At 40.1% G+C, this 25205-nt stretch overlaps 1 protein-coding gene across 1 annotated transcript in view; it reads right to left on the bottom strand.

Annotated features, from left to right (window-relative positions):
• Positions 1-25205, bottom strand: part of LOC126209950 (uncharacterized) — a 159337-nt gene that overhangs the window by 24907 nt on the left and 109225 nt on the right. Inside the window, exons 8-11 of the mRNA XM_049939065.1 lie at positions 15636-15748; positions 11877-12074; positions 5350-5459; positions 4157-4382 (exon numbers count right to left, since the gene is read on the bottom strand). Of these exons, the coding sequence (XP_049795022.1) occupies positions 4157-4382; positions 5350-5459; positions 11877-12074; positions 15636-15748 (647 nt within the window). The remainder of the gene's footprint in view (positions 1-4156; positions 4383-5349; positions 5460-11876; positions 12075-15635; positions 15749-25205) is intronic.

The raw sequence follows: 25205 nt of genomic DNA on the forward strand, positions 1-25205 counted from the left end.
TTGTTGCCGTTAGATTATATCAACATACTAATATTATGGAAATAATCTGTGAACTCAAATGGCAATCCCTAGAGGGAAAAAGACTTTCTTTTCCCAAAACACTATTCAGAAAGTTTAGAGAACTTGCATTTTTGAGAAACTACAGGACACTCCCACTACCACCAACAAACTTCTCGCACAAGGACGGTGAAGGCAAAATAAGTGAAATCATGGCTCACATGGAAGCACTCCATTTATGAGTGGAACAGAAAAAGAAACCAACATGGTACCTTTTGGCAGGTATGATATAATGTCTTGCAAAATACGTACATACAAATAGATGTAAGCTGTTCTGGCCAGTGTACTTTTTACTACTGCTAGGAGTACCCTAAATGGACCAAACTATATGGCAATTTATGCAAATTATTCAGCATCTGGTACTTGAGGTTCTTTCCCTTAAATCTTATTCTTCAAAGTATCTTAGGTTTGAGACTGAGTGTAGACCAGTTTCCCCACAAAAATGTTTACACAAAAATCATTCTTCCAAATAATTATAGCCTTCCATTTTAGAGCTTTTGCTAACAACGTATTATCTATGTTAACATATGCAATCGAGGATAAATCCTGAGGACTAGAACAATGTTTTCATTGTTGTATTTCACGAGGACTGGCTAAAAACTACACACTCATCATAGTTAAGGTCAGTGGTTTCCATGCTGAATAAGGCTGTCAGTCTGTTACTAGTGTGACCAAATTTTTATGTGCCAGTTTGACAAACTGACTTTTTGTCCCCTTCAATTATGTCACAAAATATGTGTTTTTGGCAGTACTGTTGAATGTAAATGATTAGAAACCCATGAAAATTCACTTTTTAATGGTACAGAGATCTATATAGTTCCTACATACAGAATCTTGCCCTCATTTATCTCTGCCAGTCCGAAGCTCACAGATGGCTCAGGGATGCCTCACCATCCCATTATATGGGTGTTTTTGTCCCTGCCAATTTGGTACAAGGCAGTCTAGTCTTGGGGAGCCTGCAGAGTGGGTTGCAGGTGAGCATGGCATGTGAAGCTGCACATCAGTGTGTGAAAGATATTAATTATTGACTCAAGTTAGCTTTTTTATGAAAAGCTATGGCTAACTTTAGTGAAGTTACAAAATTGTGTGGATGCTCATGTGTCGAGGATGAACTTTTGACAATGTAGGGAAATTTTTTTATTAACCTAAAGTATAATAAATTCAGTGTCTACAAACTGTATCTGATTTGATTTGATTTTTATGCTATCACTGAAATGGTTTTGTAGAATAGTAAAAATAAGAGTTGGACAGAGCACATGTCACTTAGGTACACAATTAAGAAATTCACTACTGTGATCTGTGTACCTTGAGAGTAAAGCTACCCAGTTACTGGAAGACTCGTGGTTTTACCATTTGACAATAATAATTTTATATTTCACCTAACATGATGAAGCTGTGAATACTTTCATGTGAGTATGTGGCATTTTATTTTCTGTGTGTTGTCATCAACATTGACATCAGTTAACAAATCTTTGACATTAACTAAACAAACACTGTTTTTAGCCTTTTTCCACAATTTATTATTAATGTTATAGCACAACCTAGATTTCAGGTTATAAGCCCATTTTCAAGTACACTACTGGCCATTAAAATTGCTACACCAAGAAGAAATGCAAATGATAAACGGGTATTCATTGGACAAGTATATTATACTAGAACTGACATGTGATTACATTTTCACGCAATTTGGGTGCATAGATCCTGAGAAATCAGTACCCAGAACAACCACCTCTGGCCGTAATAACGGCCTTGATACGCCTGGGCATTGAGTGAAACAGAGCTTCGATGGCGTGTGCAGGTACAGCTGCCCATGCAGCTTCAACACGATACCACAGTTCATCAAGAGTAGTGACTGGCGTATTTTGAGTAGCCAGTTGCTCGGCCACCATTGACTAGACGTTTTCAATCTGTGAGAGATCTAGAGAATGTGCTGACCAGGGCAGCAGTCGAACATTTTCTGTATCCAGAAAGGCCCGTACAGGACCTGCAACATGCGGTCATGCATTATCCTGCTGAAATGTAGGGTTTCGCAGGGATCGAATGAAAGGTAGAGCCACGGGTCATAACACATCTGAAATGTAACGTACACTGTTCAAAGTGCTGTCAACGCGAACAAGAGATGACCGAGACGTGTAACCAATGGCACCCCATACCATCACGCCGGGTGATACGCCAGTATGGCGATGACGCATACACGCTTCCAATGTGCGTTCACCGCGATGTTACCAAACACGGATGTGACCATCATGATGCTGTAAACAGAACCTGGATTCATCTGCAAGAATGACGTTTTGCCATTGGTGCACCCAGGTTCGTCGTTGAGTACACCATCGCAGGCGCTCCTGTCTGTGATGCAGCGTCAAGGATAACCGCAGCCATGGTCTCCGAGCTGATAGTCCATGCTGCTGCAAACGTCGTCGAACTGTTCGTGCAGATGGTTGTTGTCTTGCAAATGTCCCCATCTGTTGACTCAGGGATCAAGACATGGCTGCACGATCTGTTACAGCGATGCGGATAAGATGCCTGTCATCTCGACTGCTAGTGATACGAGGACGTTGGGATCCAGCACGGCATTCCGTATGACCCTCCTGAACCCACCAATTCCATATTCTGCTAACAGTCATTGGATCTCGACCAATGCGAGCAGTGATGTCGCGATACAATAAACCGCAATCGCGATAGGCTACAGTCCGACCTTTATCAAAGTCAGAAACATGGTGGTATCCATTTCTCCTCCTTACACGAGGCATCACAACAACGTTTCACCAGGCAATGCCGGTCAACTGCTGTTTGTGTATGAGAAATCGTTTGGAATCTTTCCTCATGTTAGCATGTTGTAGGTGTCGCCACCGGTGCCAACATTGTGTGAATGCTCTGAAAATCTAATCCTTTGCATATCACAGCATCTTCTTCCTGTCAGTTAAATTTTGCGTCTGTAGCATGTCATCTTCGTGGTGTAGCAATTTTACTGATTCCCAAAGATGATGATAATACATATGTAATCATGAAGTCAAGGCAAAGATAATCTCAACTTCTTAGGTATCAATACATAGCTTAATGTACACTTACATCAATGACCATTTTTTTGACAAATTACACCCATTGTTACACACTCACTACAAGGACCGGACTATAGTTATGTATCAGCTAATATATTTTTAACTACAATGGGCTGGGGCCTACAGTTTTGCTTCTATCCTGATCACAACCCCAGTAAGAGTAATAGCATATAACCGACATGCACCGAGTGTAAAATGCAGACACAAATATATGAAATTTCAAGACATCACTAGCGGAGCAACATACAAGTGTTTTATAAGCATTGTGTCATTTTTTTCATTTTGAGTTGTAACTGTTTACAGTGGAACAATATGGTTTCCCTCAAATGTAGTGTTGTGTTAGGATAACATACTCTGAGGCTTATAAAACCACATCTTAATCTTGGTGCTAAAACTAGCTGTGAACGGAGTTAGAATGAAAAACTTACTAGTGTTTTTAAGAGCATTTTTACTTATATTTTGTGTCTTGCACTCAGAATAATCTGGTGAACAAAAGACCACATAGTTTAGGGCATCTACTGTGCAATTTTAGCTCCCAATGAACAAGGAAGTTTACCAACAATTGGAGCAGTTGTGGCAGCTGCATAAAGGAACCAAATGGATAAAAGCAATGTGTCTGATCATTTTACGGACCCATTACAAAAATACAGAGGAGAGTTAGGATTTATTTGAATTATTCTAGTTCGTTGGAAAACAAGGAAAAGTAGCTGATTAGTAGTTGCAGCTATGCATAATATTACAGTGAACTACTACAATAAACTTTGAACTGAACTGACATACAATAGAATGCAACATAGAATCCTTTTTCTAAAAGGAAAACATTGCAGCATTAATTGGAAATGAGGTTTGCAGGGTTATCCATTTAGAGTAATGTCTGAGTAATATTGGACGCTGGACACAGGAAAAGTTGAGGTTAATCCACAATGTCTTTTCCTAGCAGACAAATAGTAGCACTAAGGGCATAAAGGGAAATGACCACATGAAAATCCATGGCCAAGTAGTTCAACAGTCTTTTTATGAAAACATGAAGGAAGACCAACCAGGGCATAGAAGACAGGCTCCAGGAAGTCTGGCAGTAGTGCCTTGAAACTCTTCTTGCCAACAGCTTTTGCCAGCAGTGGTAGCTGCTTGCACACGGTTTCCAGTAAGCACACGTGGCTTTCGTAGTGGCGGTACTGGCACGCCTCAGCAGCCAACGGCACGGCAGCGATGACAGCAGACACACATTCTGCTACCTGCGCCAGCTCAGTGAGGAGGTGGATGCACCTATTGGAATGGTAGAGTTGCTTTAATATGGTCATGCAGAAGAAAAAACCTTGTCATTATGGTGAACAAAATAATATAGTATTAATGTGAACTGATTTTAACTTGCCACAGAACAGGTTGCTTAACATGATCAAATGTAAATATCAACTGAATATATACACAACATGCTTTATGAGGACTGGAAAGTACTTTAGGTTGTAAGAGTGTAGTATATTTTGAGTTAAGGTTTTTCTAAGTGTCATGTGTAAAGGACACCTTACAGAAAGGTTATGAACCTACTACAGATATCTCAGTCAAACAACTTACTGATGACAAATGAGAGATATAGTTATTAACAGTTAAATTATTTTAACAAACTACAACTGACGTCAATAAATGTGTGTGTGTGAGGGAGAGAGAGGGGGGAAGGGGGGTGGGTGGGAGATGGAAGCACAGGGGGCAGAGGTAGACAAATAGGGTAAGAGTGGCCATATGTGGAGAGAAGTGTGAAAGCAACAGGAACTGGGGCAGACGGGGGAGGGGAGGGCAGGGGGCAGAGGGCCAATGTGCCATACAAGGTGGACGCAAGGGCAGAGGCAGGGGGTGGGCAGAAGCGACTGAGGAAGTGTTGTGGGGAGGCAGTGGAGTGTGGATGCGGTGGTGTGTGAAGGTAGTGGGGGTCGCGAGCACCAAGGATCAGAGGCAATGCGTTGTGGAAGCAATGAGGGCTGCAGGCGACAGGAGCGGTGGCAATAGGAGTTGCGGAGGCAACACATTGCATAAAAAAGTTGCAGAGGTGACTGGATGTGAGGGCGCAGGGTCCGGGGACGCAGGGTTCAGGGGTAACTAGGGTGGACGCAAAAGAGGTGGTGACTATTCCATAGTTTCAAGTATTACAACACACAATAAAGTGAAACAAGCATTCTTTTGTGCGAGATGCAGATTGTGATCTACAGAAGTATAGAGAAGGGAAGATACTGGTACTGACCCATCAGCAAAGTGCCATGGCAGGGTTGGCTTGTTGAAAGGATTATCTGACCAACCCGTTGTGGAAGCACTTCGGCCAATGCGCTGAGTGTAAGATGCAGACATAAATATCTGAAATGACAAAAAATTACTGACATTCAAGCATACTGTCAACATATGACAGCTTAACTTGTTGTAACATAATGTTTAGAGGTGGGCTGACTGTTATGAAGTGATTCACTTTTACACTTCAGTGACTTACATAGCCAAAAGCTTGTTTGGGCTTCTTCCTAATCTAAATGGTAATACATGTACCAAACATTCATAACGTAAAATCAGTTTTCACCACATCCTATGAGAACTCTTAAGACCTATGACCCTGCTCTGTGAATCATTACAAAGTGTGTAGTGGAATATTACCGTTGGGTTTATTGTTGGAGATTACTTAACCAGGATACGAATTCCATGAATGTGACCTGTCAGTGATATATCCGTCATATAGTTTACCTTTAAATCTTCTCTTTCTGCACTTGGGTCACTCCATGATGCTGTAGTCTTACTAAGCAGAGCCAACTGTAGCTATTTTGAACTTCTTCACTGTCTGCAGGAAAGCACTGTGATAATGGAAAATTATGTTTGCTACCCACTAGCTATGAAAAACATGTAAAAACTTCTTTTCAAAATCCTTCTGTATTTAGCAGTCCCCATAACACTTTCAACACATCAATTAAACATTTACATTTAAGCTTGTAATAACCAAACTCATCAACAGACAGGTCATTAGTATCCCAAAAGTAAGTAAGTAATTATCTAATTCCATACAATCTCCTTTTGTTTTTTTCTTCTTCAGAACAACAATCTCTGCCAGCCCACATTCGTCTTCTTTGATATCCATACACCCCCAAATTACAATGTCAAAGTGTAAATGGCTCTCCCACCAGTAAAACATTCACTCTCCATCACGTTTCATGTTTGTGCTGTGCTTACATTTGTGTTTCATTTCTATGCATAGATAAAAAATGCACACACAGTATTCCGTCTTCCCTCTACCACTGCTACCATAAATTAAGGTTTCTACATGTCCCTCTTTCATTAGCAAAGTAGAAAGGGAGTGGGACATGTTGCTACTTTCAACAGCAACATGCACCACCATAGTAGCAGAGGGTACTTTATATTGCAACATATAGCAACACTTCTTTCTTTATCATTAATTAATAACATGTGGAAAGATTGATTGGTTACAAATTTATGTGAAAAGTTATTAATTTAATCTGACATTCATGATGATTTGCAGAATTGATAAATATGGGCCAAAGAATATTCCTGGCCTCCATTATGAAAGCCCATTTCAAGCAGGTTTTTGCAAGAATATACCACTTTTTCAGGTACCTGTCAGTTAAATTTTTTCTGCATTTCCACTATACTCTCTCCTGTGGCCACTCACAAAGACCTCCTTTGCACTTGCTCAATGTCCTGTTTTACTCCAACCTGGTATGGAATCCACCCCCCCCCCCTCCCCTCCCTACTGCAGTATTGGACTGTACAAATGTATTGTCATCTTTCGTCTCTTGAACACAAGCTAAAGTTTTCCAATATACTAAGGAAGATTACAAGTTTGGCTTTGCCATTTGCTTTATCAACCACTAACATCATCTCATTGTTCCACACTACTTTTACTGAAAAATCACAGATGAAATGTGAACAACGAAACAAGTAAAGAGAACTGCTAAGGGGTATAAGGAGGGTGCTGAGCAGTGGTTAGGCATGTAAACTGAGGTGCAACATGCAGTATGCTTAAGAATATAAAATGGTACACACTGTATGCACATCATGGAAACATTACTGTTCACAAAGACAAGTGACATTAATAAGGAAGACATGAAAAGAAATCGGATATGACAATCATGGCACAAGACAGCAAGATGCTTTTGTGTTATGCATAAAAACACCATTAGATGACAAAAATGAACTTGTCACATGGTGATAAAACTGTACATCAAACTTCCTAATACTATGAAATCTATCACAGACATAAAAAAAGTCTGAGAGACAAGCAAGGACATATCTAGAATACCACTCCACCTATTTAGCAAGAGAATATTTTGGTAACATGTCAAAGGAATAGGCATTTAAGTTCATTATACACAAATTAAATGTGAAATTCTAGCATTTTGTGTTGATTATAACTTGTTTATTTGGTCTCATGTAAAGAAAACATTGCAACAGTTTATTGACCACATGAGCAATGTACATCCCAATATGAAGTTTACTGCAGAAGGAAGGAAGTACAGCAACCCTTTTTAAACACCCTAGTTGAGCCACAGTTAGGTGGTCAGCTCAGTCACTTGACATGTCATAAATCTAGAGGTTTTCAGGAATAACAGCAATCAGTCACCTTTTGCTTGGTTCAATTTTTATTTTACAATATTATACTACATAATATTAGTGATATAATAAAAACTGTACCAGAGCAAATGGCAACTAGTTCAACTTATTTCCAAAAACCTTTATTCATCACAGATGCAGACCCACACAGTCTGCTATCTTGATGAGCACAATTTCCATCATCCTGTCCAAAATAGAGCTGTAGTAAATATGCTGACACATACAGCTAGAAGCATACTGGAGGAGAATAATCTCTATGTTCAGACAAAATGGCTATCGGACATGTGGAAACCAAGTTAGTTCTCTCCAGAAAATTAAAATTCAAATCTATTCAAGCAACAGAAAAAGAACAGCTGCCAAAAAAAAAAAAAATGATATAATATTCTCCAGGAAATCTGTGGTACACCATAGGGATCCTCTACAATGACATTATGTACTTCAGCTCTGGTATTGGTTTACCCTGTTGTGATTATTACACCCTGCTTGGATGAACTGTACGCATACAAGACTTGTTGACACACAGCTCGACCATACCGTGTGTCTTTCAGCTGGTACAATCAGCCCTACGCCTATTTCTGGCTATCCATACTTAGTCACATACTGGTGGGAAAGTGCACTTGTATGGAAGTACAAAAAACTACAGAAAAATGTTCACCACCTTGTTCATGTAGACACTCCAACGATTACAAAGAAAGGCTTTTCTTTAGTCACCCATCTCTGGAAACTGCAAGGATGTTAGTTGACAACAGCTCTAATATTAATGACTGCTAGAGACACATATGGCAGCTTAATGCTGCTTTGGAACGAATAAGATGTCATGCAATTTGACCGAGCCTTCTGGCTTTGAACTGCCACGCAAGACTGAGATGGTTCTTAACCGAATAAGAACCAACACTGGAAGGTGTGCCGGCTCCCTGTACAAGTGGAAGAAAATAACTTCCCCAAGTTGTGACTGTAAAGCCGGTGTTCACTGTGTAACTCAAGAATGTTCTCTGAGAGCTTTCCTTAGCATCCCATCAGAGTTCCTGGTGATGACCAAGTTTTCGTGGCCACTGTCATAATGTTTAAAATTCTTCTGGGCATTGTTCTCCATCAATTATAAAACCAGGATTTCGACCATATTACAGTGGTCTTCCTCAGGGCAAGACTGGTTTTGCAGGAAGAAAGATGCCCCTATTTATCGCAGACAACCAGTATCAATGCATTATATTTGTGAAACTTTATTGGCCCTAGAATATAATAGGGTAGTCATGATGAGAGGGAGAGAGTAGGAAGGAAGCTATTCATAGACTACCTGGCTAGTCAACAATTGGTATAAGCAAATCAGGGCTCGGATTTTGGTATAGAGGAACTGTCACAGCATTTCTGCGCACACCAGAAAGAAAATATGCCCACCAGAAACCAAGTGCTGATTTGAAGACTGTCACCAATCACTGACAAGCTAGACAGGTTAAAGACTGACGAGTCACCAATGTTCTCAATCGAATGATTGTATAAAAACATGTTATGTGACAATAAAGTATCTTATCTTATCAGTCCATGAATAGCTTCCTTCCTGCCCTCTTCCTTTTGTCCTGAAAAGCCCATCGCATTCTGCAGCCAATAAAGTTTCTGGTGCCAATTGTCTGCAATAAATAGGGGCACTGTTCCTCCTGCAAACCCAGTCTTTTCTGCAAAACGCCATTTTAATATGGTCAAAAGATTGGTTTTATAGTTTTATTCAAAGTTTTTATACAATGACACAATACAACATACAGAAGAATTTTGATCATCAAAACACAAAAAGATCTGATAACAAAAACCCTTTAATTCTTTGGAGCAACATTGAGTAAAATTTTGGAATCCTAACAGGCATGGGATCAATTTTTTTATTTATTTATTTTTTTATTTTTATTTTTTTTTATTTTTATTTATTTATTTATTTATTTATTTATTTATTTATTTTTTTTTTTTTTTTGCTGCCTAAGAAAGTCAGAGATGATGTGCTCTGTGAAGGATATTCATGGTCTCATAGTCCCAGGAGTTTACAATATTGCGTGGGACAGTTTATACAAACCATTAGACAATGCTATACTGAACTATGCTATATACTGAACAATGCTATACTGAACACATAAAGTGCAGAAACCCATAAAAATATGCTGTTGCCATTAATATACTTATGAATATGGATAGTCTTGTTTGAGCAAACACTTCAAACTCCTGAGTCTTGGTCATCAAAGAGGCTGTGGAAATTAAAATGTGTGATAACAACCTTAATACAAATACAGGATTCAGACTGCAGGGAGGTGCACATTTCATACTGAGATACTGCACAAGGGGATGTCCACTATTATAGGAGGTTCATTCAAATGAAGCCCAGTCAGTGCATCTACCTTTGCCTTAAATGTAAGGTGACACCACGTAACTGCAGGTATGCGGCACCATCTATTGGTAGAGAGACTGGTGCGGGTGCACAGTGCCAGCGTGGTTTCATGCCGAAGAGAAGGTGGTCACACAAATTATCATCAACTACCAAACATGCAGGTGAGTAAGCAGCAACAATGAGGAGTGATTTGATTTTTGGTGGTGGAGGGAGTTGGAGGCTGTAAAATGTATCGACAGATGAAGGCTGTTTATGGTGAGTACAGTCTGAGTCGTTCAAGTGTTGTGGAATGGCGCAAACAATTCCTTGAGTGGTGTGAGTCACTGGAAGACAATGCTTGTCCTGGACAGGCTCACTGTGTCATCACACCAGAAATGTCTGTGGAAGAGAATGCTTTAGTCTTAGACAACTGTGGAATGACCGTGGACGAGATCCATCGGTTACTGCTCACACCATAATGCATCAACACTTGAACTTTTGAAAAATCTGTGCACAGTGGGCACCCCACCAACTGATCGCTGAACAGCGCAATACTCGAATGGCACTGTCTTTGAGTCATTTGCAACATTATCATGAGGAGGAAAATGGCTTTCTGTTGCATATTGACACAGGTGATGAAACATGGTGTCACCATTTTGAACTGGAAAGCAAGCATCAAAGCAAGCAGTGGAAACGTGACTTCACCACCTCCAAAGAAATCAAAGGCCATGCGTACCAGTTCTGATAAGGTCATGATGTCCTCCTTTTTTGACCACAAGGGCCCACTGCTTCTCGAGTTCCTGGAACGGGGAACCACCATCAATGCCCAGAGTTATCAAGCCACTTTACAAAACCTTAGACAAGCCATGAAGTCAAAACGCCAAGTCACGTTGTCCAAGGGCGATATCCTCCTGCGTTTTAACCCTGCCCACACATGGCCAATTCAGTGAAATCAACATTGCAGCAGTTTCAGTGGGAAATGGTGGAACATCCACCATACAGTCCTGACTTTTCACCGTGTGAGTTTCATGTGTTTGGACCACTAAAACAACCTATTCGTGGACGTCGATTCGCAATTGACGATAAAGTGTGTGACTGGGTCCAGGTCTGGATCCGACAGCAGCCTACTAGCTTCTTCAAGGATGGAATCGACCAGCTAGTGTCACAATGGGATAAATGTGCCAACAGTTTTCATAACTATTTTTGAGTATATGTACTGTGTATAACTACATTTTTGAGTTGATAAAATCGTTACCATCACTTTACACCAGTGACCGAGGTTCATTTGAATGCCCCTTATATGTTGCAATGGAAATGACGACTCTACGAGTAATATTTCACTCCTACATCAGTTTTATCTGTGCGACTTCTTCACTTGTTTGACAGTCAGCTGCTGCTAAATACTTTTGAAAGCTAGGATTTTAACGGAGAAGTGAAATGACAAGTGCACCAAGAACTTCCAACACTGCAAATCTTATGTGAAAGACTTCATGCTTGTATTAGAATGTGCAAATGTAAATAAATACAGTATAACATTAGGTCCAAGATGTGCAGCGTCATAGGAGATGCTGTACTGTTTGTGATCCAGCAGGCAGATCATGATGATGATGATTATAATAATAATGATAACAAATTATTACATTACTATTATTAAAATAATTTTCTGTTTCAAATACTTTTAAAGCACTGCCATATAAATGATAAAATTACAAACAAGGAACATGTGTCGCTTCTGAATAGAGTGCTAACTTTTTACATATAGTTTATTGGACAGATGCAAGCTACAGGAGAGAACTGGTGACAGGCGTGTTACCTCTCACCTGCCTGAGGGGTCGATTGTCACCAGTGCTCTCGAGTGCCACGCCCACTCCCGCCCCCACCCCCGCCCCCGCCCCCGTGGCGGGCTGCTGCTGCACACCGGCCAGGCCCTCCTCCAGCAGATGGATGGCGGCCGCCAGTGCGTCCGAGCCCATGGAGCGCACCACACACGCCAAGGCCGCTGCCGCCCCCTGCCGCACCTTTATAAAGCCACAGGTAGACATTACTTGGCTGTCATTCATAAAGAAAAAGTGTGGGTTTCCTGTAGTAAATAAGATAAAAAAAGAAAGAAAGATTAATTTCTTTTTACCACTTGTAGTGTCATTACTTTTTTCAGGTTACAGAATTAGTTAATGGAATTTTTTGTGTTATGTTATTTTGGCTTATTTATTTCATTTTTATTTTCATCATATTTCACTGTTTATCAGCAGCATTGCATTGAAAATGAAAATACACCTATCATTTACACTACAGACAGATAGAGCATTCGATATTTGATTTAAAGGGTGTTCCTATCAAAACTGCATTAGGTGCATATTTTGCATAGTGGAACTGTAATGCAGGCTTTAGTCAAAAGCAGTTAAAGATCTTATACACAGAGGAAAATGACAGATGAATGATTTCTTCTGGGCAGGAACCACAGTATCAATAAATCTGAAGAAAAACATCATTCCATCAAGCTGTATTTCAAAGTTGTAATTTATTAAGCTGTTACCCACAGCTGTGTTCACATACCTAATCAAATGAAGGATAACTGAAAGCCTCCCACGTTCTGCACATAAAGGTACATTGCCTCTCTGTTTGTCATACAGAATTTAAGTGAGGCCAACATCGTGAAACTTCAAGTGATTCACAAGCTAGAAGAGACACGTGATACACAGTGATTAGAATGTGACAGGCTTGTGACTGATATTAGGGTGGAGGTATGGATTAAACAACTTGCGTATTGTATAAGCATTGTATTCATTATGGTGAATCATACTGTGTAGAATGTATATACTGAGAAAAGCATTTTCACAAATATGATAACGTTCAAAAGTCAAAATATCTTGTAACAGTGTTCAAGTTACCTCCATACATAATCTCATCAAAATCGGTTCAGTGATTTAGTCGTGAAAGCATAACAGACAGAGTTACTTTTGCATTTATAATATTAGTACTGATAACTAGTTTCAAGCACTGTACATTCTCAAGTGCATCTAAATACACAACAACATGTTGTAATTAAACAAACACAACTACACAACTGCACTGGTTGCAGCATCTTCTCAAAAACAGAGATCACCTACAATAGTTACAGATACATCATCCTTGCCAATGATGTGTGATTGATGCATCACCTCTCATACAATAGCACCAAAAAGCCATTATCTACACCTGAGTATTTCCAAGCAGGAGGCTGCTTGCACAACTAATTTCCAGAAGCATTCAGTGTAACCAGAACATGAGAGATAATAGGCCAAGCAGCAGTGGCTTCTCCTAAAGTAGATCTTTTTCTCCCAATATATGAGGGTTGTTCAAAAAGTATCCAACTTTTATTTATAAAATCAATCTTTATTCAGATACAATTGTTTGACACTAGTCACCTTCAGTGTGGCCCCCTTCAGCTTCTACACACTTCTCCCAGCACTGCTGCCACTGCTGGAAGCATTGCTGAAAAGCCTCTTTTGTTAGGGTGTGCAAGTGCTCCGTCAAATTCTGCACAATGTCTTCCCTGTTCTGAAATTTGGTCCCTTCCAGAGTCTCTCTCAGTTTATTGAAAAGCCAGAAATCAATCCGTGCTTCATCAGAGGAATATGGAGGCTGACAAACCAGAGCCGTGTTGTGTTTAGCCGAATAGTTCTGAATAAACTGAGAACGACAAGCGAGTGAGTTATTGTGGTAAAGGTGCCGACTGTCTGCTGCCCACAGGTCCAGCCATTTGCCTCTCAATGTTTGATGTTAGTACGTCCTCGGGTGCACTCGTGATGGACCGTGCCCACAAGGTGGTCAGCATGACTTTAACATTGCTCAGGTCCTGCCTCACTTTTATGAGTCTTGGGGATGAGGGATGAATGGGTTCAGGGTCATACGATGACGCCAGCACTCGTCACCAGTGATCGCTGTGTTAGGATTGCTGTTCACACTATACAGCATGTCCTGTGCAATCTTCAAACAAATTTGCTTTTGCTCAGTCATTAGCAACTTTGGCAAAAATTTTGCTAAGATCCTCCTGAGATCCAAATCTTCTGTTAAAATCAAATGAAAGGATCCGGTACTAATTTTAACCTCATCTGCAAGTTCTCTGATTGTGATTTGTCTATCCTGTACCATCAGGTTCCTTATGTCATCAATAACAACCTTATTTGCGGATACTGAGGCCTACCTGAACTCTTCACTGATGAACACCCATCTTTAAAGTGGCAATCCAATTATTTACTACAACACTGTGGCTTAAATTTGCACCAAAAAACTACCTAGAAAAATATTTAAAACAAGATAACTGCCTCTTGAATACATAATTAATTCACTCAGATTATTGGTAAATGAAAGCAATTGGAAACTATAAATATTTTGTCTATAAAATTAATATTTCATATTTAATTGATCAGATTCAAAATTTTACAAATTTTTAGGTAGCAAAGGGTTAAGTTGAACGAAAATCTCAGTTTTTTTTTCTTTTTTTATACAGCATAACTAAACATACCAAGCATTACTGATGAAAATAATATATATAAAAACTGTGCATTTAACACATTCCTTCCAGTACTAAGAACTGTGTTCCTCACTGTTGGGCAGCATGTGTATTCATGCTTTCCTGCAACTAACAGTGCTGCTTTTCCTGTTTCTCACCATAGAGCAGTGGTCATATTCAGATGCCTAAGCTACTATCTTAGTATATTGACCCTTTATTTTGAAAGTCCATTTTTTTAAAACAACGAGAGATCACATAAAATAATTTTGCACTAAATTAATTAGAGATTATGTGGTATCTAATTTGTTCAGAAACCTTTCTTGTTTTCTTGATGAAGGATCACACAAAATTATATTCACAGCTGTTCATTGAACCTGGCTGATAAGTAATACATTACATGTTAGTGTATTACTGGTACCATAAATCAAAGTTGAGCATGATTTACTGGTAATACATGTTGGCTTGAATATGTAATGGGTAGTGCTATCACATGTTAAAAGCTGTTTGTCTGTTTCTGAAACACTCTCCATGTCAGTCTATATTGAAAATATGTGATAATGTGAAACAAAAGCCAGTGATTCATTCTGTAGTTTGTATAAATTCCTGTATCTCTTGACAAAAGGCAATAACAAGCTGAATATGAAATACAAATATTTTAAAATAATGCATACACTTCTGGTCAAAACATGATATGTTTTTTTAGTAGCACTGTTTAATTACATATTTTATTACTGGTGGCAGGGTATATAAGACAGTCCATCACTGAACCTGACCTTTCTAGATGAAATACCGTGCAGTGCAACCGTTATGATTTGGCTGTTCATCTGAGAAGAACTTTTCACAGATAATGTACAGTGGGGAAAACTGAAAAATTACAAATGTATGATTCTTCAAATAATGCCCCAATCTCTCTTTTCTATAATTTGTGCCAGACATTCAGATTTAAAGAAGAATCTACCACAGAATTAATAATACATGGATTTCATTTCCCTTCTTGTTCCCCCATCTCTTTACAGTTCCACAAGTCTCAGAAAATACCAAGCTTAAGGAACAGGGAGTTCAGAGCTGGTATATGAAGGATACTTACCGTTGCAACAGAGTCTTGTAAGCTGCGTTGGAAGAGTGGCAACATCTCAGGCAGAGAACTGCGACTCTCATCTGGAAAGCAGGAAACCAAACTGCCACACGCCATGCAAGCAGCTGAAAGAACACAAGTTTAATTGCATTTCATAAGCTGTGGAAACATATCAAAACAGAAAAGTTTAAGTCACATTAACATTTTAGAATAAAAATTCAGAAGTAGGCAGATGAAGAAGAAGAAGAAGAAGAAGAAGAAGAAGAAGGAGAGAGAGATAGAGGGGAAGAGAGAAATTTTCACACACAATGTTCTTGACAATGAATAATCCAAGGATGTCTCACAAACCAAGTAATGAACTTGCACTGCTGCTCTTACTCTCTTTGTTTTCTAAATTCTAGAACTGATTCCTCACTAACCATACTCGACCACCTATCTAAATGAGAAACACAACAAAGAAAACAACTTAACCCACAAACAACATTACGGCTGCTTTCAGGGATCCAGTTACTTTTTAACAAAGAATTGTTCGACTACAGTCTCAAGTTGTTCCAAAGCACAGTATTAATTCATAATTAAGGCTAAACAATAGAAATTGCTGTGGAGCAAATAAATATCATTCCTTAAGAAGAAACAAAAATCTGTGGAAGCATGCAAACTTCTGCAAAAAGTAAGCATTTGTGTGCATGTGTATATGAAGAGGAATATGCCAGGAGATACCTGTATTGCCAAACAGGAAAAATCATGACAATGAATCTGCCTACTATAATGCTCCTGCTCTCAATGTAGATGAAGAATAAGACAAATTTAGTTGTAATTGCGGTTTATTGTAAAAGAATGAGTCTTCTGCAATACATTTAAAATTATTCAAGAGCAGGAAATGAAATTATTTCATTTTGAACATCACAAATCAATGCTCTCTATGACTGTTGATCATTGTCATTCATTTACTTGCAGGAAGCCCAAGTATTATTATTTTACATACACGATGTAGTATTAGTAACTTCTGAATTAATTACAACAACAAAATTAAGGAATTCTTCCATTTGTTGCATTTTCTTGCACATTTAACATTAGAAACACATCTTTCCACAGTGACTGCTCAGTGACAACTTTACATACTGCTAAGCAGAGAAAAACTCCTCACTTACAATGATCGCAAATCAACAAGCACTTCAAACCAAAGATATTGTCACTCAAAGGATATGTGCAACAAAGGTTTTCATAGCTTAGCAAGTAGTCATCATTCTGGTTTTTATGTTTCTTTTGTACAATCATTACAATAACTTAAAACTATGAAAATTAATTTTGTAAAATGAAATTATTATTCTGACACATTTTTTCATTAGAGTTGGTAAATAAAAAAATAGTAAAATACAAGAAAAATATTAACAGCTGGTTTTCCAGATGTGACAGTATTTCACACATACTGGTTATGTATGTAATCCTTACTTTAATAGTGAGTCTGTAATGATTTGTCTGGATTTTGACTGTGAAAACGCCAAGCTGAACTTCTCGATACCACACCACAACTAAAATGAAGAGAATGATACCCACTGAAATGAACTTCGGTCCCAGATACATTACACAACAAATATGCTTTGTCAGTGACAAATTTAAGAAATTTAAAGTACAAACTGTTGAAATATCCATCCTATTCACTTGAGTCACCAGTCACCTATTTCAATGCCTAAAGAACTTTTTGGCTGAGAAGTGTTGTTATTATCAGGTGGTCCAATGAACCCTCTGCCAGGCACTTAAATGTGATTTGCAGAGTATCCATGTAGATCATGCAGAGACTGTGACAGTGCTAGCTGGGTATTTAACAGGTGCACAGGTTATCTAGCCAGGGGACCTTATACATCGGCCATCTTAGATTTTCTTCATACTTATGTGAATCAACTGTCAGTGCACAAACATTACTTTTATTAAGCACTATCACACTCTCCTCAAGAATACTAACGACTCAAATTTGAAGATTTCCAAGTGCTCTTAAGACTGAAAATATTACACAGTTCGAGCATTTCAACTGAGACGTCTGCAGCTCAGTGAGTAGTGGTCTAGTTGTGGAACTGTAAAGTTGCCAATGTGATTCTTGCTAGTAGCAACTATTTTATAGTTTTATTTGTAATTTACATTTATTATCAAATTGGATAGTTAATTAATGATGTAGGAAAAAACAAATTGCTACTTAACATTAAGAAGACAAGTCATGTTGCAGATAGTCACAATTAAAAGACACTCACATACAGCTTTTGGCCACAGCCTTCATCAGTAAAAAAAAACACACACACACACAAAAGACCACAAACTTCAGCATCTCAGGTGGGAATGTGACTATCATTTGGGATGCAAGAAGCAATATGGAGGAGCGGGGAAGAGGAAGGGACAGTAGTGTATGGCTGGGGAGAGAGACAAATGCTGTCTGGTGGAGTGTGCAGGGACTAGACTGTCAACAGGCACAGTGTCAGGAGGTTGTGGGGCAGGTGTTGGGCACAGAGGTGGGGAAAAAAGGAGCAAAAAAGTAGAGGAGTGGGGAAAGGCGGGTGGATACATTGGCAGAGGGCTGCAAATAAACAAGGTGGGAGATGAGAATGGGAGAAGATGATGGATAAAGAGGGTGGTTGGAGTGTGTGGGGGCAGTATGTTACTGTAGGTTGAGGCCAGGATAATTACGGGAGTGGAGAAAGTGTTGTAGGGACAACACCCATCTGCACAGTTCAGAAAAGCTGATGGTGGAGGGAACGATCCAGATGGGTAGATGGGTCGGGTAGTGAAGCAACCACTGAAATCAAGTCTGTTATGCCCAGCAGCTTCTTGTGCCACAGAGTGGTCTACTTTCCTCTTGGCCACATCTTGGCAGTGGCCGTTTATCCTGGTGGACAGCTGGTCAGTAGTCATACTGATATAAAAAATTGTGTAGTGATTGCAGCTGAGTTGGTAAATGACATTGCTGCTTTCACAGATGGCCGAGTGCCTGATGGGGTAGGATGAACCTGTGACAGAAATGGAATAGAAAGTGCTGGGTGGGTGGACTGGGCAGGTTTTGCACGTGGGTCTTCCACAGGGTTATATGATCCTTGTGGTAAGAGGGTTGGGACTGGGAGTGGCATAGGGATGGACCAAGATTATGAGGTGGTAGGTTGGGCGATGGAACATCACTTTAGGAGGGGGTGGGAAGTATCTCAGGTAGGATGTCCCTCATTTCAGGGCACCATAATAGGTTAACAAAGCCCTTCAGAAGGATGTAGTTCAGTATTTCCAGTCCAGGGTGTTACTGGGCAATGAATGGGACACTCCTATGTGGCTGGTTCTTGGGGGTGGTAAGAGGATTGGAGGTGTGAGGGGAATTGCCATGAGAGATCTGTTTGTGGACTAGGTCTGAGGGATAGTGCATGTCTGTGAAGGTCTCAGTGAGATCCTCAGCATACTGAGCAAGAGAGTTTTTGTCACTGCAGATACACTGTCCCCAGGTGCCAGGCTATTTGGGAAGGATTTTTTGGTGTGAAAGGGATGCAAGTACTGTGGGTGGTTGGTTGTTTTAACATGGACAGAGGTGTGGAAGGAGCCATCAGAGAGGAGGAGGTCAACATCTAGGAAGGTGCCTCACTGGGTTGTGGAGGCCCACGTGAAGTGGATGGGAGAGAAGGTGTTGAGGTTGTGAAGGAATGAAGATAGGGTGTTTTGACCCTGAGTCCAGATCATGACGGTATCATCAATTAACCTGAACTAGAACAGGGATTTGGTGTTTTGGGAGGCTGGGAAGGTCTCCTCTAAATGGCACATAAAAAGGTTGGTATAGGAGGATGCCATGAAGGTGCCCATGGCTGTGTCATGGATTTGTTTATACACCTTCTCTTCAAATGAGAAGTAGTTGTGGGTTAGGATAAGTTAGTAAGGTGTATGAGGAATGAGGTAGTGGGTTTGGAGTCAGAAGGACATTGGGAAAGGTAGTGTTCAATAGTGGTAAGACCATGGGCATGAGAGATGTTGGGAGTATAGGGAGGTGGTGTCAACAGTGACGAGTAGGGATCCGGGAGGTAAAGGGGTGGGGATGGTGGAGAGTCAGTGAAGGAAGTGGTTGGTGTCTGTGACATGTGAGGCTATATTACGGACAATTGGTTGGGGGTGTTGGTCACTGAGGGCTGAAATTCCTTCAGTGGGGGCACAATAACCAGCCACAATGGGGCATCCAGGATTGTTTGGTTTGTGGATTTTGGGGAGCATGTAGAAGGTGGGTGTGAAGTGTCACAGGCTGAAGAGGGAAACAGATTCAAGGGAGATGTTCTGGGAAGGGCCTAAGGCTTTAAGCAGGGAATTGTGTTGGACTTCTGGAATGGTATCACTCTGGCCAAATTTATAGGCTGAAGTCAGAAAATCGGCAGAGGTCTTCTGCCAGGTAGTCATTATGATTCATAATAACAGTGGTGGAACCTTTGTCTGCAGGTAGACTGATTAGGTCAGGCTCATCAGGGGCCAGGCCACCTGTGAAAGCAGTCAGTCATTTACCACCTCTGCTGCAATCATTGCACAGCTTTCTATATTGGCATGACTACCAACCAGCCGTCACCAAGATGAATGGCCACCAACAGCAAAGTGGAGCACCCTGTGGTACAACATGCAGCTGAACGTAACACACTTGATTTCAATATCTGCTTCACTACTCAAGCCATTTGGATCCTTCCCTCCAGCACCAGGTTTTCTGAATTGCACATATGGAGCTATCTTTACAATACACACTCTGCTCCTGTAATAATCCTGGCCTCCACCTACAGTAATAGGCTATCCCCACACCCTCCAACCAACTGTTTCCACTCCCTGTCCTATCATCTTCTCCCCATTCTCAGCTCCTACCTTGTTTATCTGCAGCCCTCTGCCAATACATCCATACATCTTTCCCCACTCCTCTCCTTTTTTGCTCTTTTTTCCCCCACCTCCCTGCCTCAGAACCTCCTGACACTGCCTGTTGGCAGTCTAGTCCCTGCACACTCCACCAGACAGCATTTGTCTCCCCCACACCTATACACTACTATCCCTTCCCCATCCCCACCCTAACCAGATTGCCGCTTGCATCCCATTTGATAGATGCATTCTGGTCCGAGGTGCTGGAGTTTGTGGTCGGGTGTTCATGAAGTGTCCTTGCTTGTGTGTGTGTTACTGACAAAGGCTGTAGCTGTAAGTTTTATGTGAGTGTCTTAATTACACGTCTGCAACAGGACATAAGTAGCATCTGTCTTTCCTACACTGTTGATATTCCTACTTGGAGTTTCCATCGTCTGAATAGTTAATTAACAAATACTGAATCAAAACTAAGAATAATAATGATGATAATAATATGCTTTTTGTTTTTAATTATTAATCACACGAAAATGCAATCTGCTCTATAGGGTAATGTGCAATGCACCAACTTGTGAGACAAGAGGTGTGCCAGACACGGTTCAAATAGTACAGTGACCAGCCTGTGTATGGATTTTAGCTAGTTTCCCACAAGCATTTAGGCAAAAGCTGGACTGTTCCCTGCTATAGCACCTTTTCGCCGGTTTCATGAACAAGAAGAGGAATGGCTCAAGTGGTTGCAACAGTTTGAAGCCCACATACCTGCTCACAATGTATCTGGTACTGTGAAACTTCTCTATTTGCTGTCCACAGGAGGAAGTGCAGTGTTCAGACTCATTTGGAAGCTATTCCCTAACGCCACTCCGAGTGGACTTTCATATGTTCAGGTTGTAAATTCGATAACTATTATGACCGACAAACGAATGTGGTAGCAGCTAGGTATCAATTCTGTAATTGCATGACACAGTCAGAACAAACTAATCACGAGTGGGTAACAGGCTTTCAGGTCACGATGAGGAAATGCAAATGCAAATGTGCTTGTGGTGCTTTATATTCACAGATAATGTCACGTGATGCGATCATGTACAATGTAACTAACGTCAAGCTTAGAGAACAGATTTTCAAACAGTCCAATCCATCATTTCAACATGCAGTGCAAACACTAGATCAGTACAATTCAGGTGCAGGTGCCCTATCAGCCGGTAAGTTTGAGCAGCCACCAATTTGTCAGGTTGAGTTGTTCCTTGCTAGTGACTGGCCCATCAGGCAGCAACAGCTGCATGCACCACTCTATGAAAACAGTTCTCCAAACAAGCGGTTATGCAGGTGAACAGAATTAGGTCATTCCCTTGGTGCTATTCGTAGCACAAACGCCGAGACTGTCAGTCACGGCAAGGCAAGCGCAGTTCCCCACAGCCGTTTAATGAACAAAGTAAGAGCATATGGACTATCAGACCAATTGTGTGATTGGATTGAAGAGTTCCTAGATAACAGACTGCAGCATGTCATTCTCAATGGAGAGAAGTCTTCCGAAGTAAGAGTGATTTCAGGTGTGCCGCAGGGGAGTGTCGTAGGACCGTTGCTACTCACAATATACATAAATGACCTTGTGGATAACATCGGAAGTTCACTGAGGCTTTTTGCGGATGATGCTGTGGTATATTCAGAGGTTGTAACAATGGAAAATTGTACGGAAATGCAGAAGGATCTGCAACGAATTGACACATTGTGCAGGGAATGGCAATTGAATCTCAATGTAGACAAGTGTAATGTGGTGCGAATACATAGAAAGAAAGATCCTTTATCATTTAGCTACAATATATCAGGTCAGCAACTGGAAGCAGTTAATTCCATGAATTATCTGGGAGTAGGTATTAGGAGTGATTTAAAATGGAATGATCATATCAAGTTGATCATCGGTAAAGCAGATGCCAGACTGAGATTCATTGGAAGAATCCTAATGCAATCCGAAAACAAAGGAAGTAGGTTACAGTACACTTGTTTGCCCACTGCTTGAATATTGCTCACCAGTGTGGGATAGGTTTGATAGAAGAGATAGAGAAGATCCAATGGAGAGCAGCGCGCTTCGTTACAGGATCCTTTAAAAATTGCGAAAGCATTACGGAGATGATAGATAAACTCAAGTGGAAGACTCTGCAGGAGAGACGCTCAGTAGCTCGGAACGGGCTTTTGTTGAAGTTTCGAGAACATACCTTCATCGAGGAGTCAAGCAGTATATTGCTCCCCCCTACGTATTTCTTGCGAAGAGACCATGAGGATAAAATCAGAGAGATTAGAGCCCACACAGAGGCATACCGACAATCTTTCTTTCCACGAACAATACGAGACTGGAATAGAAGGGAGAACCGATAGAGGTACTCAAAGTACCCTCCGCCACACACCGTCAGGTGGCTTGCGTAGTATGGATGTGGATGTAGATATAGATGCTTGTGCCAAGCAAAGACATATACAATCTGTATGTTTGCATCGGAATGAACGTAAGAATTCTCTATCGATATGAGAAAGCAAGTTTCCCAGGCACCCCATATTCAACAAGTAGGCAGGACACACCACTCCCCAAATTCTGCCGCAGAGAATACAATACACAAAGAATTAAAGTACAATAAAATATGGAACAAAATTTACATGATCCTTGGTGACTCTGCCATCAAGAAGGGCACCATGCCACATAGTTGAATAACACAACACAATTTGCCAAACCACGAAAAAGCAGGCCACGCACTAAACAGGAAAAACAATCACTCCAAACTGTAAGTATTTACAATAATTTAAAATTTGGTCCAAAAATATGAAACATCACACAGAAAATATGATACCACATTTCACATCTTTGTCCAAAATTTTAAATTACATTTTCATGCAATTAGTACTGACAAATTAAAAGACATAATTTTTATTAAAAAATTGCAAATCAGTATCTGTTAATTAACACTTAAATTTGATAATAAATAGTTAAGATGACAGTTAATAACAGTTGCCACTAATCAAACCAGTGACATTATAGTTGGAGGACTAGGATACACACGCTCGGATACAGTAGGGTTTGTTACAAATGTTGGAAATGTTTTATTCTTAACATTGCATGGAATCTTTAGAGTCGATTTGTTTGAGGTTTTCGAGAAATGCATTGTATTGGCTTACAAAATTTACGTTCAGGCACTGACCTTCAAATCATGTACATATGAAGAAAATCTAAGTGTGCTTATCTGTATAGTTGCCTTATGGGTGTAATTTCAAAATTTTCTCTCTCATCGAAGTCCCACAATTTCTCACGGTCTACATTCTGTGGCAAAATCATTGCCTCAACAGAGATTGTTTGTTTCCCAAATGTCTGACAGTGAAAATGCCCCCTACAAATAAGATGTGTGTAGCCAGCAGGAGACTTTGGGGGAGAAACTTCCTGTTCGGAGCTGCTAAGGAGAACTGGCCCAGACTGCTCGTTCTCTCTTGTACTGGCTCTGTGCTAGCGAGGTTGTGTTTCCTCCCTTCTCCTACATGGGCCTAGCTCTCAAATGCTCTGTCTGGAAACGTGAATACCTTCTAGCTCCACCAAGACTGGCTTATGGCCTGGCAGACCAATGGAGTGTACCCTACTGTTATCTATAAAGGAATAAACCAATATTTTTGAAAGTAGCTCTTTGCCTTTTCCTTCATCCCACCCCGATGATGTCCACTCTTAGCCCATTCTGACTAGGTACACATGCTATACCTGTACACAGAACTTCTAGAATTCCCCTCCATGAGTGGAATCAACTTACTGGGAAATATCTAACAAGGAAACCTTATGGAGTCATTCTTTTTGATTTTATTCATACTTACAGGATTTGAACATCAGTGTCTGAACATCAGTTTCAGAAAAGAGTATGATATAACTATAAAAAAGAAAAGAAAAAAAAAGCAACAAACATTTTGTACATTTTGACAATCACCAGTAGCTGACTGCATAGCACGAAAGTCCTGTAATTCGGAAATCGATAATTCTATTCCCACTAGTAGCAAAATTATTTTGTCTCATTTTTGCTATCACACTGAAAAATTATTTTACAATTATTTTATCAGAATGTTTTATGAGAAACAACATGTTTATTGTTCATTAATATTTGCATGAAAATCAGTTAGAATTTGATATAGACAAGCAAAGTGCCTTATCGTTAAATGAAAAAATTACGTACCTCTATAATACTGTAGAGTCTCTAGAGATAACAACATAATTTATTTTATATTAGAGATTTTGCAATTTTATACTAAACTTTAATTTATTGTGATACTTCAAGTTTCATGCAATTAAAACTAAAAAAAAGTAAACTCCATGCTCAGTCCCTGAAAGTTATGCTGTATCAAGTGGCCACCATGTATCCTCTGCTATGTGACACATGGATTTAGTATGGAGGGGCACTGCATCAGCACTCCGCTCTCCCAGTCATTGATGGCTTTCCAGATATTGGCACCACTACTTCCCATTCGAGTAGCTCCTCAATTAGCATCACAAGGCTGAACGCACTCTGTTCCAGTCCCCTTGCCATGGAAAAATCCCCGGCACTACTGGGAATTGAACCCAGTTCCTCTGCACGAGAATTACATGCACTAAACACTCGGCTGTGGAGGCAGACATTTTCAGGTGATCAGTAAATAAAAGAAAAAAGCTATAAATTGTAATAAAAACTATAATTCAATTTTTCTGAATTAATATCTCCATCTGTCAATAAACACAAAAAAGAGTTGTAA

This window comes from Schistocerca nitens, chromosome 10 (genome assembly GCF_023898315.1).
Source record: "Schistocerca nitens isolate TAMUIC-IGC-003100 chromosome 10, iqSchNite1.1, whole genome shotgun sequence".
NCBI classification, from domain to species: Eukaryota; Metazoa; Arthropoda; class Insecta; order Orthoptera; family Acrididae; genus Schistocerca; species Schistocerca nitens.